Source organism: Eschrichtius robustus, chromosome 9 (assembly GCF_028021215.1).
Source record: "Eschrichtius robustus isolate mEscRob2 chromosome 9, mEscRob2.pri, whole genome shotgun sequence".
Classification (NCBI taxonomy): Eukaryota; Metazoa; Chordata; class Mammalia; order Artiodactyla; family Eschrichtiidae; genus Eschrichtius; species Eschrichtius robustus.
In genome coordinates this window covers 45,157,031-45,173,874 of record NC_090832.1, presented here as the reverse complement: position 1 = coordinate 45,173,874, position 16,844 = coordinate 45,157,031, and the positions used below count along the sequence as shown (strand labels likewise).

The window sequence follows — 16,844 nt, the reverse complement described above, 5'->3', positions numbered from 1 at the left end:
CCATTCATGCAGACAGCAAATAGTTATGGAGTTGTGTTCAGTTAAAGGGTATCTCAGTGAAAACATTCCTGCCTGCTTCAATTCACTTAACTGAGCTGTTTGTGAGAATGATGAACAACATGCTAGGACTTGATCTGTAAAACAAAGAAAATATACTGACATATATTAGATGCTCTATAAGTATTTATTGGAAAGGAAACAAGCCCAGCTAAACTAAAAAATGCAGATATTTATCCTCTTTAAACTTCAGTAAGAAATACCAGGCATCAATTACCCTTAGTGCTAAAGTTTTTTGACAAGCCTTTTCCATTTTGGAGAAATTTATTACAAAAAGAGATTCAGCCAAGCTTAGGGACTACAAAGATGGTTCTATAGAAAAATGTGTGTTATTTCAGCTATCAAATACAACATCTAATCTTATTACAGTGGATATAAAAATGTTTTCACTGACAGGCACAATAGTGAAGGAAACTGAGTAGTAACATATTTCCTGCCCTGAAAAGTACAGTGGCCTAGGAACTGCATACAACCTCAGAGCACACTTCTAATACAGCAGCCAGATGTCAAAACTGATATAAACGTTCATAGACCTGTGACAATTTACATCTGCAGCAAGGAAATATTTTCAATTATGTTCCATTACTCAAGAGCATTTCAGCTTAATAATATTTATCATTATGGGATGTTTAAGAGTGGCAGATACACTTTAAGATCACTTTGCTGAAATCAAATCCTCTTGATTGGGAAGGGATTGTCTGTAATGAGCATGCCTTCATTACTCCCCCTGGCTGCTAAGTATCCGGGCAAAGGAAGGCCTTTGTAAACTTGACCCTGATAGTTCAACCCAGAAGATGACAGAGTTCGTGCTCAACCCTGAGTAAAACACATCAACAAGCCACAGAAATCCTCAATGTCAAAGGAGTTTGCAATATACTAAGCGTATCTTTGCAAGCTGATACCAAGCACAACAAAACAAGTCCCAACTGTATTAGGTTCAGGGTAGCCCTGACTTAATCTATCCATTAATTTATTCATTCACTTAGCCAACACACAATTAGTGCACACCTTCTGTGTGCCTGATACCGTTCTAGCACTAAAACAGAAAAATCTCTGTCCTCTCCAAGTTATATTTTAGAAGACACTAAAAATAAGCTACATAAATATGTCATGCATTATATGATGACTAACAGCTAAGAAGAGAAAACAAAAAGCAGGAAAGAGGAATACAGTGAGTCAGCAAAGGGAGATTAAATTTTAGAATTTAGAGGGTGACCCAGGAAGGACTCGCTGTAATGGGAATACCTAAGTAAAGACTTTAGGAAGTGAGAAAATGAGCTGTGCGGATAAGTAACGGGAAAATTTTTCAGGTAGAGGAAACGGCAAGTGCGCAGGGCCTGCAGCAGAGCACATCTGGAAGATACAAAGAGCAGCAAAGAAGGGCAGTGTAGTTGACAGAGTGAACCAGGGCAAAGCTGTGGGAGATGGGGTCGGAGAGGTAATGGAGAGCCGGGTCAGGCAGGACTTTATGGGTTACACAGAGAGAACCAAGGAGTCACTGAAGGTTTGGGGCTGAGGAGGGACGTGACCTGATTTACATTTTAACAGGATCTCTCCAGCTACTGTGTTGAGAAGAGACTGAAGGGGTCAAGAACCAAAAGAGGGAGACAAATTGGAAGGCTACTGCAGAATCCAGGAGAGAGTTGATGATGACTCGGACTGGAGTAGGAGTGTTGAGAAGTGGTAAAATCCTGGATATATTTGGAAAGCAAGCCAGTGGGATTTGCTGGTTGGTCAGATATAGGATGTGAGAAGTAGAGGTGACTCCAAGATGTTAGGCCTGTGTGTTGACATTGTCAGAGAAGGAAAGACCACAAGAGGTGCAGATTACTGAGGATAATATCAGAGATCGGTTTTTGGACAAATTATTTTGAGACGTCTAATAGACATATGTAGTAGAAATGAGGGCTGTTTGCAAACTTCTGTTTTTTCCTGCTTTTAAGCACTTTAGAGGGCTATACTCCTCTACTCCCTTTGAGTTGATTTAACCAAATGAAAAGGGCACAGAAATTACCTCTATCACTCCTGGTCAGAAGCTTTAAGAGCCAGAATGAGATTAGTCATATCCCCTGCTGCTGCCAAGGTGATCAAAAGACCTGAGTCACCAGCCAATCTATATCTCACATGCTGCATGAGCAAGAATAAACACCTGTGTTAAGACTCTGAGATATGGAGGGGTTTGTTACTGCATCATACCCATATTATCCAGACTGATACAGTGTTCACGTGGAGAAGTTAAGAAGGCAGTTGGATATATGATTCTGAAGTAATGGAGGGATATAATTTAGGCAATTGGTAATACATAAATGTTATTAAACAATAAGACTGGTTGAGATTAGCAAGGAATCTGGTGATGTTGCAAAAGAGTCTTGGAAAATTCCAAGATATTGAGAGGTGTGGGAGATGAGAGAAATCACATAGATTGAGAAGAACTGGCAAGAAAGGAAGAGAAAAGGACATTGGATGAAGTGTCCCAGAAGCCAAATGAAGGTAGTGTTTCCAGAAGGTAGTGTTACCAGAAGGAGACAGTGTCCATTGAATTGAATACTGCTGATAGATCTGAGGATTGAGAATTGACTGTGAGATTTAACAGCGCGAATGTTTATAATTTGACAAAGCATTTTCGTTAGAGATGACCTGAAATGGTTCCTGTACTTTTGTCCCTGGGAATAAGGCAAAAGGAGTCAATGGCTGAGGTTAGTCTCTCTATGGTGGGTAACACAATCTAATACTGTTAAATTTGATATCTTTATGCAAGGGAGCTAGGTATATTTTTGTTTTTAACAGCACTTAGCAAGTCTTATGTCCTTTGTTCCTATCTAGTCTTGCAATTTAATATCACCAGCTTCACAGGTCACACTGAAATGAGAGAATACCCCTATCTTTCCGATATGTTTGTTCCATTATTCTCACCTCCCTTTACCTCTACACATTCTATCAGTCCTACTCTGACATTCCAAGAAAGTATAGAAAACGCCTCTTTTTAAAGCATGGATTATTCTCTCAGTACTTGATCTCCACTTCTTTGAACATCTCATTTTAATGCTTATAATATTGTTGCTTATTAAATTATTCATTTGTAATAAACGTCAAAATTCTACAGTGCTCTTAAGTCTTCTCAGACTATAGGAAGCAGATGTAAAAATAAAGTAATAGTATATTTCTGCTTCTTAGTCTGAATATTCTAATGTTGCCTAGCAGTTGGAAGTATTTTAAATTCCAACAAGCACAGTGTTGTCCAAAACTGGCAAAGAGAAAAATGAGGGTACCTGTCCCTCCCTTCCCCCGAAAGCATTCCATGTCCCCTAATTCTGGGCCATAGAAAATACTGGTCCATGACTGATAATGTTCAATTAGTTATTGTAGGAAACAAAGCATCATGAAAAACATCTATTCTTCAATTTTCCACATGACATTTAAGTACTCTGATATGTCTATGGTGAACAATTTGTTCTTCCACTACATAAATATTTTTCCTCCCTTTGAGTACACAGTATATATCCTATTAAAGAGTAGTTGAGCAATTCAATGGTAAGACATTCATTGTCACAGATATACCATAGTAGATATCCTTTGGGTTACAGAAGCCTTGCTAAATTGACATTTATAGGACTAGCTAAACTAAATTCCTCTTTTTTCCTTTTATTAAGTATATAGCTTACTTTGGAGATATTCTTGCAGACTTCCATGTCTCATCAACTCTGTAATAATATAAATAGGATCTTCTAAAGTGCAAACAGCATAAAGCTGGATAAGCTTTGGATGTCTTAGGTTCTTCATTATCTGTGCCTCCCTCAGGAAGTCATTTGGATCCATTGAACCTGAAACAAGAAGAGGGGAAATCACTTTATGTTACTGAGGCATTCCTATCCTCACAGCAGCCTGGTGGGAATCACCAAGATTGCTTCCTGCCTCTCAGTAAAGTAAGAGCATCAGTGTCACAAATCTTCAGATTTATCAAGGAAGAGAATCAGTTCAACCAGGGCAACCTAATAACTGATGTGTTGGTGCATCAGGGCTGTGCAGCTTATGTATTATGACCTGTAGGTGAAGAGAGGTTGATTCAGGTCCATGTGAAAAATGAAGGAAAAAGGAAACACTGACGGTCTAATTGATAAAACAAGGCAGGCATCTTAGGAACACAAAGAGAAGACATTCTATTAATATGAACACTGGAAGACACTGAATGTTTAATTACTGCAGCGAGTTTTTCTGTCCAGGATGCAGAGAAGACTAATAGTTGCCCTGTCCTTGGTACCCACTGTGGGAAGAGCTGGATAACTTTCCTAAAAAGCAATGACATTCTGCCATATTTATGTCTTTAATTCTGCAAGGACATATATCCATAGTGTAGGCCAAGTAGAAAACATTCAAGGGCCACTCCCAAAACTTAGTGATTTTTTCCTCCTATTGAAGCTGATATTCAACATCTTCTCCTGTATTGATATCTCCACAGTTGGTTTTAATAGCTTGACCAAATGATAAGGGAGATATTGGAGCCTATTTTGAAGACTCATCTACAATTAAATTGCATTTAAATGGCTCAACTCTGACTCACCATGCAAAGTGCCAAGTATCAACAGTTAACATCAAATAAAACCTAAGAGAAAGAATACCTGGAGTTACCTTTCTTTAGTCATTTAAAAATCTTTTATTTCTTTTAGGATATGATGTTTCAGAGCCATTGTTGTAACTGAAGGAATACTGTCGCTTCACATCTCAGTATTCACTATGGATAGTGCAAATATCATTTTCACTGATGCTTAAAGAGTCTGTTTCGTTCCTCATTCTCTCATACAGAAGACTTCACAGCTAATATTTGAACCCCAGGCATGGATAAGCTTTGACATTCCAAGCTAACACTCTGTTTATTAATATGCAGTTAGAAAGAGTTACATGTGACCTGCAGATCATTTCACATAAAGCATTTAGGCAATCTATCCTTTGGTATGCCTTTTGAGAGTCTAGAAGTTCACTACCCAGGCTCGATCAAATCCTAGCTCACTGTGTGATCCTGAACAAGTTACCAAACGTCTCTGAACTTTAGTTTCTTCATCTGTAAAACATGGCTAATAATCCTACTGACATAAAATCATTGTCAGGATAATAGCATTGTCTGGTACATATGTGTTCAATGAGTGTTGACTATATTTGTATTATAATTAATAATATGCATATTCTTAGGAAAACCAGACAGATCAACTGTAAGCATTTCTTCACAGGCTGAGGGGAAGAGGCAAGGACTTACAGAGGGAGAATAGGGGGAAATGGCCTATTCTGTTCTCCATCCATTTTTGCTGAGCTCCTTCACTTCCATCTCTACCACTATTCTGCTCCACATAATCAAATAGGATTAAAGTCTTGAATCATTGTGGCAAAATGGAGCTAAGAATAAAAGAGGCATCCAAACCATAATAAAGGACCGTTTTTGGTTATTATAATTAGTTTGGCCTATGGTTAGTTACAGATAAAGTAGGATCATTCCCCCACCCCCAAATAATCTGATTGATGAAGTTTACAGTGATAGCAGCAATTATGATCTCCATTCAGACGATTTATCTACAATATGTTTCTATGTTGATGCTTTGGGTGGCCGTCAGATTCATGGAATGCAGGACACTTAAATCATTGCCAAATCACACCATCCACTAGAGCTGAAACCATGTTACGTCAGGAGCCTCTGCAGGGGAAGCCTGCTCAGAGCTCTCCTTGGCTACGCTGGTTACAGCTGACCAGCTGCACAGCAAAAGAGACCCAATCTCAACTCAGCTAGTAATGCAACATTAAATATTAATTTTTTCCTGTCAAAGCTACTGTGGGAGTTGATTTCAGGCTCGTCTTTATTGCGTGGTAGTCTGCTAAGCAATAAATAGCTGAGAAGATTGATTAATGGCCCCAGTGAAGTGAAGACATTTAAGCAATCACCAAAGCTGTTTGCTGCTATTACACTGTAAATCAATATTAATTATTCCTCTTGGAGAGAAAACTATCATGGCGCTATTTTTTAATACAAGAAATCTGATTTTTTTGTTCTCTTTTGACCTCCAAAAGGCCTTCCTTAGAGAGCAGTGTTAGGATGGATAGCTAGCTGCTTCTTTTTTGGAAAAAAATGATCAGATTGGACAATAAAGTTTAGTCTCAGTTGTTAATAAGATTAGGATTCAAAATCATAATCATATCTGCAGTAATTCTGAAAATCTCAGGTGCTGGGATAGATCATTGTGGTCACTACAGAAAGTGATTATAACACTTGCTTGGTGCCCACACTGGCTGTCCCATGACCTCTTGGACATTTACACTGTCAAGTTGAGCTTATAAGTATCAACATATGCCATTTAACCTTTGCCATTCTCGTTCTCGTACCTGGTTTTAATGTTTTTACTGCTACCGGAGTGGTATTGTTCCATAGGCCCTCCCACACTTCGCCGAACTGACCAGATCCTAATCTCTTCAGAAGTTGTATGGAGCTGCGGTCGATCTCCCACTGGTCCACGGTTTTATATGACAAATCAAAGGGAGCTGGGACTTGTATCTGCTTCACAGAATAATTAGAATACTGGTAAGAAAAAAGTTACATTCAACAACTTTTTGGTTGAAAATAACAGTCTAGGTACTTTTGAAAAGAGACGAGACATCATTTTTAAAAACAAAATATTGTAAATTTTATTCGAATTACTTTTAAATGGAAAGCAACTGTGGTAGAATCTGTATCTTTGCCTCTTCCAGCTGATCTCCCAAATCCTGCTAAGTCGGGCACCTTGCTGTCCATCTGTCCCACATGACACCCAAATACCTCCCTCCCACCTATGTGGTGGGAGTTCCCTTTGCCTCCTTGCCTACATAAAAAAAGTTTCAAGGCTAAACTGAAGTTCCATCTCATCCACAATTATCTCCCCAACTCTTTGGCCTATAGCATTTACCATATGTATCACAAAATTTCTCATAATTAATTTCATCTTTTTTCAAATTCATTTACTTATTTGTTCACTCATTTACTCATTTATTTAATAAATAAATTTTTTTCAAGCACCAACTAGGTTCCATTCTGTAAATAAAATAGGTAAGGTCTCTGCTCTGCTAGAGTGCATAGTCTAGTTTGTCATCTGCCTTTAGAAATTTATCTTATCTCCTCCACGAAGTCATCAGCATCCTGAGTGCACAGAAGATCACCTACGCTTTGTAAACCCTTTTCCCTACCAGAATTCAACAATATTGGTTAAACTAAGAATTTTTAAGTCATATCTTTGTATCAGGCGAACTATTTCTTAGCATAAGCTCAGATACTCTTGTGAGGTCATTCCTGTACCATCTAAGATGTACATACTTATACCAAAATTGCCTATTCACGTCTCAGGATTTAACTCATAAATTCCCTGCATATGGGACAGAATTCTTCAGCTTCTAATTGTCTGTAGAGTTCTAATCAGGCATCACGAGGAAGCTTTCACCGGTCATCCAGGTATAAACCACAGGGTTGGCTATACCACTGACAGTACCTGAGACCTGAACTCTGATGCGAAACTGAGGGCTTGCCCCACTGAGGTGTATGACCACTACTTAACTTTAAACACATTTAGGTAAAACATGCAAACAACAGAATTTAATGACAGATGTAGATAAATTCTATAAATGTTACCTCCTCCCACTAAACAGCCAGGCCAAACAATCAAACTGTTAGAACAGTTAAATGATATCTATATGCAGACAACCAGATAATGAACCTGGTCATTTCATGTTAATAATCTTGAATACAGATCATCTAAGTAAGAATTGTATTCCAGAACTTCTTTCCCCCTCCAGCCATATCATTAAATGCTGCAATAACAAAGATACCAGATTAGTTTCTTAGTGCAAAGAATGAATATTTTCTGTGTTCAGTGGTTGCTTGAGGTTGGGACTTGGCAAACTTCTGAAAAGAATGAGACGGTAAATATGTTAGGCTTTGTGAGCCATATAGTCTCTGTTTCAGCTATTAAACTCTGCTATTATAGCAAAAAAGCAACGACAATCTGTAAATGAATGAGCATGTATGTTCCAATAAAGCTTATTTGTAAAAATAAGTGTGGGGCCGTATTGGCTCAGGGGCCACAGCTTGCCTATCTGTGCCTTGGGTATTCAAGGACCTTTTTTTCTGAGCTGACATATCACATGACAAATAACTCCAACACCTGAAGGAAAAAATTTAACTTCAAAAATAAAGGAACACAGCTTGAAAGCATTTCACCTTTAAGCATGGTTTTCCCAGCTTGACACACAGGCCATCGCTTGTCTTGGTGTAGTGACTGACGAATTCATTCAGTGTTGAAAAGGTTCTTCTCCGGGTGAGGAAAAAGTCCCCTGCATCCAGTCTTCTGATTCTGTAGTGTTTCACAACCCCTTCGTCTAAAACTGGAACCCAAAATAAGTCCTTTTAATAAACTTCTTGCCAAAGCAAAGGAGATTTGCTTATTTTTTTTTTTTTTTAGATTTGCTTATTTTGTGATGATAGTTTCAATGCATGGAATAAAATTTTAACAAATTCTATTTATTTCTCAACTTTGTTTCAGAAAAGACTTCAGGAAGCTTACAAAGGACATACAGCAGACTAAAAAGGAAAAAAGAATGTGGAATCATATTTTAAAGGAAATATAAAAATAAAAGAGTACAGTTAGCACTAAAAACAAAACTTTGATTTGAGGCCTAGTATACTTGTTTAAAACAAGCTATAAAATGGACTCTATCATTCTAGCAATGTAAAGAAGGAAAGAGTTTCAGAAACCAGTGTTCATAAGATAGAATCACAAAAGATGTTTAGAAACAGTTCTTTCTGGTACAGAGACAAAGGAGAATTTCCTCCCATGAAATTCTATAACATGGACACTAAAATAAAATAGTGTTCTCAGAAAGCAAAATCTATGTGTAGATATAGATATAAATACAGATAGAGATGGAGAGAGGGAGAGAAGGAGGAAGGGAGAGAGAAATATTATTGAGCCTTAAAAAAAGAAGGAAATCCTGTCATTTGCAGCAACATGGATGAACCTTGAGGCTATTGTGCTAAGTGAGATAAGACGGAGAAAGACAAATACTTCATAGTATCACTTATATGTGGAATCTTTAAAAAAAAAATTAAACTCATAGAAACAGAGTAGAAAAATTGTTGCCTGGGAATGGGGTTGGGGGGAGCAGGATTAGGGAGAAGTTGGTAAAAGGGCATAAAACTTCAGCTATAAGATGAGTAAGTTCTAAGCATCTAGTATATAACATGGTGACTAAAGTTGGTAACACTGTATTATACAGTTGAAATTTGCTAAGAGAGTAAAACTTACATGGTCTCACCAAAAACAGAGAGAAATATGTGAGGTGACAGATATGTTAATTAACTAGATGTGGGGAGGGGGAATCCTTTCACAATGTATATATATTTCAAATCATCATGTTGTACATTTTAAATACCTTTTTATTTTATTTGTCAATTATACCTCAGTAAACTGAAAAAAATCATTTCATCTGCATACAAGAGAATATTTTATTTTCGGTTCTTTATAACAAAATGCAGAGAGCAGGCAAACATTTAGCTCCTCCAAAAGTAATATAAGGTTCTTAAATTACAATTTTTTAAGTGTCTGGAACACATCCTTGTACTCTCTGATCTGTCAAATTATCATTCCCACTGACTATAACTCTTGGGGCAATGTTAATTGCCTTATATAATCATCACCAAACAGAGGGGTTTTATTAGGATACAGAGCTAAGCTCATTACAGATTCCCGTTTATGGATTAAAAGGCTAACAAAAAAATCAAAGAGAGATGTAAACAATTTTAGCCCCAATTCATTTCTCCACAAAGTAATAAAAATATTAGAAGTAGAAAGGTAGCTAAGTATAAATTATACCTGCAATTTATATAAATTGTTGGCCTGAAAATTCATTTGCCATTTATCAAAAAGAAAAGTGCATAAAGTATGACTGAGTTGTCTAGCAAGCCAACAGATCTATAATTGGAAATGATGGGAAGCAATAAAAAAATTCTCCTTTTTTAATCAAGACGGACCATATCTGGTTCCAAACTGAAGTGGACTACATGGAAATTAAACTTAGGAATTCCCTTTTAATGCATCACAAAAGACAATGATTTCTAAGCTAGAAACTAAAGTCAACAGACGACTGAAAGGTTAAAATACTCTTTGTGATTTTCTTAATAAGGGATGCAAATCCCAATGATTGATATGGTTTTGGCAATTGCCACTGATCATAAAGGAAGCCTAAATAAATGTTTGCCAACTATTTGTAGATAAAGGTTTAAACTCTCAACTGTAAAAACCAATACTTTCAATACATCTAGAGTTGTCAAGCACAATAAAGGTAATTTTGTTTAATAGAAAAAAGCTATAGACAGGAAGATGGGAGACCCAGGTTACAATTTAACTAGTATGTGACCAAAACATGGCAATGTCACTGGGCCTCCATTTCTTCATCATTAAAAGAGCAGGCTTTAAGAAAACTCCAAATTTCCAAATGTTTCCACTCTAATGTTCCAACATTTCTAATGGCTGTTGCTTTCTCTCTCTGAATTCTCATTTCTTTCTGTAGTGCTTTCAGAAAACTACAAATTGTGAAAACTACACATTACCAAAAAAAAAGTAATTCTCACCTTGGAGCCTTGAACACCGCTTGAATGCTTTTTCTATGAATTTTCTAGTAGCCAGCCCCTCTTCAGGTCTCATTTTAAATCCTCAGAACCAGCCTTCCCCCATCACCCTGTTGCATGTACTCCTCCCAGCTCCTTTCTATCACATTACCCAGTTTAATTGTGACGGTGGATTTATCTCAGTGGAGGCGGCTCTGTGAAGGGCAGGGACTCTGTGTCTTGAACTAATACCTACTCAGAGCCTGACACAGAGTAACAACTAACATAAACATCTGCTAGATGAATGAATGATGTCACTAACTCTTGGATTTGAAGAGAAATGTAAGCTTCTGAAATGTCTGCTGCAAAATTGAACAGGTAATTATACAAATACTTTTAAGTCAAGACTTCCCTGGAATTTTATTTTTAAATAGAGGAAAAAAAGTTAGCCCCAGCATATAAATACTATTAGAGGACAGTCATTCATGTTTATATCTAATTTCTTGAGCTTTGCAACATAACACAGGAATAAGTATTCCATCTCTGACCAGCATCATAGATTACTTATATGCAGTTCATTTAAGTTTTCAGTCTAGCCAAGACTGAAATACATATATATATATATATATATATATATATATATATATATAAAATTTTTAAATTAGATCACAGAAGCTACATCAGGGAAATTCAATACACCATAGTCAGGATGAAGGCACTTTTAATATTGTATTCCTGAGTAATCAAATCCAAAATAAGTGTTTTTTTTAAGTGATTTTAATTTGTTAGCAGTGAGTCCACACATTTGAAAACTGTCATTCCTAATAAAGATTGAATTCAGAAGGTCTCAGAACTAAGGAGAAATGAATTTTCTATTCCTTTTCTGGTTTGCTTTGATCTTTATTATTGAACCAAACCTATTCCAAATTCTACAGGCTATAAGTGAATGATAATGCTTGTGCCATTCTTATTGTGAATTACTATGAGTTCAGATTAGTTAAGCATTTTAGTAGTTTAACTGCAAAACATGTAAACATTATATAAAATATAATGGAATCATCCATCAACAAACTCAGTAGCATCACAATTGAATGAATTGAGCTACTAAAAGCCAGGCATTCTGAGTTTACATCTTGACTCTCATTTATGCTGTTTGACCTAGGGGAAAATGTTTCACCTGTCAACTGCTTAATCTACCAGAACATGTCCAAGAATTAGAATATATTGTAGAGATGAAGGTAAGTATGTATGAGGAGTACAATAAAGGTTTGTTGAACATTGAAAGGATTCAGCTATTTCTGCCCATGACCTTCTATAAGGACCATGGCACTGGTCACCTGATTATTTGGCCACCTTCACATCCAGGGTAACTGATTCTGCGAGAATGCATGTGATATAGATGGAGTCTTATGATTTCAGTCCTAAATGCCAGGCCCAAATGAATTTATAAGGAGTTGGTGGCAGACGTAGAAGCCCAGCTTTCTCCTAATGGTGAGATCTTATCGTATAGTCTCTGATGATAGAAAAGAGTTTGTCTACCACTGCACAAAGGAGTGAGATTTCATCAAAAAACACTTTCAAAGAGTTTTTTTTCCTCAATTTACCACATGACTAACATATTATTCAGAATATATTAAATAATTATGATATTCCAAAATTAAGTTTTTAAAAGACAGAACCTCCAGAAATTAAAGTTAATTTTAGTACAATATAAACATTAAGTTAGAGGCTATGTCTGCAAGACATGAGACAACCTATTAGGCTTAGTGAAAAATATCAGTATAACAAGTAGTTTGGCATTTTACAGATAAACAAATGACTGAGCAGAGTTTCATTTTTCAGCTGGTCTTCTGGCATCATCTGGGCACAGCCTTATTCTTACTGACTGAAAATAATCTGTTCCCATACTGGGTAAAACAATATGACTTAGATGATTGAGCAAAGGATTGAAAATCAAGAACTCACTGCCCTAATCTAATTCTCCCAGTGATTTGTTCTTTGACCTTTGGCAAGGAATTTCATTTCAGTTTCCTTATCTAGAAAATGAAAATAATGATCTTATCTATATACTCTCACAGGGATAGTTTGAGTGTCATTATTCTCAAAGGATGATAGACATTTCTAAATGTGCAATGTGTGAGTACTATACTAGAATATCAGTATTATCAAATAGCTTTGTCAGCAAGAGAGCCACTTCCAAAGTAAAAGTTTCCACTCTTTGCACAATAAAGGCTACATAACATAGTGGCTACCAAACATATTAAGTGAAGAAACTGCCATTAATTCTGTGTGAGAGAACTCCTACACATGTAAACTCCTGTTTATTTGATTTCTCTTTGGAAGGGTGGTTTGTACTTTTCAAAACTATTATAAAGATAATCATGATAACACCTCCTATACCATTGCTTTAGAAATCATGCTAAGATAGTTCTACACCAGTAAGTAAATAACATTAAATTGAGTTATTACACTGTCTCCCCCATTAAAACAGAATCTAACACACACACCCATTTTACACTGTGTTTTGTTCTACAGCAAACAGAATAGAATTCCTGTATGAGTAGTTTTGAAAGAAGAAATTACACCTCTCTCAAAATATTAAAGTGGTATCATGTAGAAGACTTGTTCTTTTCTGATGAAGAAAAAATCCACTAAACCAAAAGGAACAAACAGATTTGACTCTCTTCATGCATAAAACTCAACTACTGGGTCCCCAAGGTCACCTGTCTCCCAGCCAGGCATATTCAGTGTGCTGTGGACGTCAGTAAGTCTGACTACTAAACTGCTAGGTTAAGTGAAGACTCATTAAGAGAATGTCTACATTAGGTGACTCAAAAAATTTAAAAAATCTATTTGAAGATACATCTGATAGCTCTCATGTCCTGAGGTCTTCCAGCATTGTTACCGGTCCAGTAGACCAGCTGAGGTACTTTTATAGTCAAAGACAACATAATCAACTATCCTTACGTGCAAACATCAACTATCTCTTCCATATTATATAGCATGGAAATCCATGAGCCTGAACCACATATCTGTCCAAATACTTAGGATATTTTTGAGAAAACTGTTGGTCTTATCCTCAAGACCCCTATGGTCTAACTCCTTATTAAAACAGGCCAATCCCCAATCAAAGCTGGCTCTTAAATTTTCAGAACAAAATATCAGTTTTGTTGTTTATACATACGATACCTTATGAAGATGAGCATCACTTTAATTAATACATAATATAACATTCAATATTTTGTCATATAATTTAATTAAAAAGCATCTACCACAGTTTTACATGAAAATAGCATTTGTAGCATCTGATATTGCACAGAAAGTCTCTGGGAAACAACTTGACTTTTTATTCCTCTCGGGACTCTTAACTTCTCATTCAGTATTATATCTGCAATAAATCATCAGGAATTTACATCCATGGATTATATTATCTCAGTTTCCTACAGAAAGGCTTTCACTGGACTAAGATTTAATGTGACATGAAAGCCAGTGCTTCTACTTTTCAAAACTTACCCTAAGGAAATAATCCAAGTATTTACATGCATTCATTTAGTTATATATCTGCTTTGTTCCAGAAAGATCCAAAGGCTTGCATACATTATCAAAATAAAATGAAATTTAAGATAAGTGGACAAAAAGGAAAGGAAAGGACGATGACTCCAGGAACAAGGCTGGTATGCTTTATGTAAGGTATTCTTTAGATTTCCATCCATGTTTGCTAGATGTGGGCCAAAGATTTGGCTCTCCGCATTTTTGACAGCTCAAAACCATGAGAGAAACTCATTCAGTTACCTGAGTCCCTGAATAAAATATTAATAAACTGTTACTCAAAAAAAAAAACCAAAACACTATTGCTGGTACTGAAATGAGAGAGAAATTTCTCACATAGGTCTTCATAAAACACACACACACACACACACACACACACACACAGAGAGAAAATGTAATGAGCAATATCATCGTCAAGATTCTTAATAGTAAATACACTAACACATTGCAAAGGGCTGGTTCTTATAATGTCCACTAATGTGGGCCCATTTCCAACACGAAATTCAATGAAAACATTTGTATAGGAAACTAACTACTGTTCATCAGCCAAAACAGGGAAAGCAATATGTATAAGAATGTTCACTGCAGCATTTTTACAGCATTAAATGACTGGAAAATTGTAGCAAATCTGAAAATTAAGAGTTAAAACTATAATCATAAAAATTATGTAGTAACAAGAAAAAATAGATAATGTGTTAAGTGAAATAATTGGGATACAAAATTAAGAGAATAGTATTATTTTAAACATGAGGATACATCTGGCTGCTCACACATCCTGGAGCCTTTTCCAGCTGAAGGAACCCAGCTGAGGTTCCTTGTGAAAACCATAACTGCATGAGGGCCAAGATGATTCAATTTGCCAACATGGTAACAGCTGAGTTAGATTGGCAGATTTGTGAGTATTTTACTCACTCTGTTTTTCCAAACCAACTGTAATGAAGGTATAGTGAATTTAAAATAAAAATATATACATAATGCTTCCCACTTTTTTAGAGAGGCAACGTAAGAATTAACTACCTAAGACAATGTCCACATATACTGCTCAAGACACTGACTATAATGATACTTGATATTCTTTATATAAAGACCCCCCCATGAACTCATTTCTCTTTGAACTTAACGCTTAAAATATAATGCATCTCTTCTTCCGTAACCCAGTGAGAAGTGCAATATGGTTCCCTTTCTGCCTTAACTGCCAGAGAACTCCCAGCTAAACTGATTTCTAAACTGTGATACTTATCTCCCACTTGAGGCTCAGCAAGATCTATTTCTTTGTTCTTTTTCATTGATTTGCCTTTTTTATGTTTAGCTGTATTTTGCACTGTGTTTCAGCAATGTAAGCCAACTTAAATCCTTTCGTAGAAGTAAATAAACACATTCACAAATGAAGTGATAAATAATCAAATAAAATGGCACATCTACTAAACATAAGAAAGAATTTCTAATGAAATGAACTGCCCAACACCAGAATAGGCTGGTTCTCTGGGGTTTCTGTTCATGGGAGGTTTGATGCTCCCCTTAGAAGTTTCAAATTATAAGAGATCTCAGAAAGAGCAATATGAGACTAGACAGTTTTTGCAAATGCTACTATTCTATCAACGAAAGGAGAATATGATATCTGAATGACAAGAAATTTTAAACATGATTTCGTCTAAATGCCTCTTTTACTGATGAGCCTAGAGTTTCAGAATAAACTACTATTTGTTCGCAGGGTTGGAATCCAAGTCTAGTCATCTAGGGTGTCCTGTGAATGACAGTAGAAATAGTAGAAACCTTTAACTGTTTATTTCCTGTTTCCTATTTTGTTTAGTTGTTGTTGTTTTTTTTTCAAGTAATAATTTACTAACTTCTCAGGAGAATGTTTTAGGACTTTTAGAATGCCATCTTTCCCTTCCCTATCAAACTCTCCCCAAACCCTCAGGAAGCCTTCTCTATGATGAAGGAGAACTCAGTCCCTGAATCTCTCTTCTTCTCTGCACCCCATTTCGGTAATGAGGAGACATGTTAAACAGAGTGAACATGAAAGTCCTGGAGATATGTAATGGATGATAATTGAAATACCTTGAAATCAATTTTTATCTTCTTGTGAAAATACAGAGGACCTTCTCGTGTATTAGCTAATTGATTTTCACAGCAGAATACCGTCTCCTTCCTTTTTTTCATTCTTTTTACATATGCAAGACAACTTTTGGTAATTTGCTCATTATTCCTTCGTGTTTCCAAAAGCAGAGAGCTCTCATTCTTGGAAATTTCTTCATATTAAATGAGGACCCTTGATATAAGATATATTCCTGCTATTTATTTCAGACAAGTATTAGGCAAAGTTTACACAAGTCTGTTTAGATTTGGTTTCATTTGTCATAACTTCCGGCCAGCACAGTTCAGGTCACGTTAAGGTAACACTTCATATAAAGACAAACCATCTCCTAGTCACAGGCTACACTTTGAAGGCTGGCCAACCATCTTCCTAATGACTCTCACTAGTTCAGGGGTGAACCAGGTAAACAACCGTGGGTACTCAGGATGATTCATCACTACCCCAGAAAAACAGTTCAAAGTACATGTTCCAATGCAAGGTGGGCCAACACCTCCATCTTTCTGTGCAAAAGGTAATATTCTTGACGCATAA

General features: G+C 36.4%; 1 protein-coding gene across 2 annotated transcripts in view; it reads right to left on the bottom strand.

Moving 5' to 3' along the window:
* Window positions 1–16,844, bottom strand: part of FRK (fyn related Src family tyrosine kinase) — a 121,437-nt gene that overhangs the window by 8,257 nt on the left and 96,336 nt on the right. For both annotated transcript variants that reach the window (XM_068551197.1, XM_068551196.1), the window contains exons 3-5: window positions 8,282–8,445; window positions 6,421–6,589; window positions 3,720–3,878 (exon numbers count right to left, since the gene is read on the bottom strand). In XM_068551197.1, coding sequence (XP_068407298.1) covers window positions 3,720–3,878; window positions 6,421–6,589; window positions 8,282–8,445 — 492 coding nt within the window. The remainder of the gene's footprint in view (window positions 1–3,719; window positions 3,879–6,420; window positions 6,590–8,281; window positions 8,446–16,844) is intronic.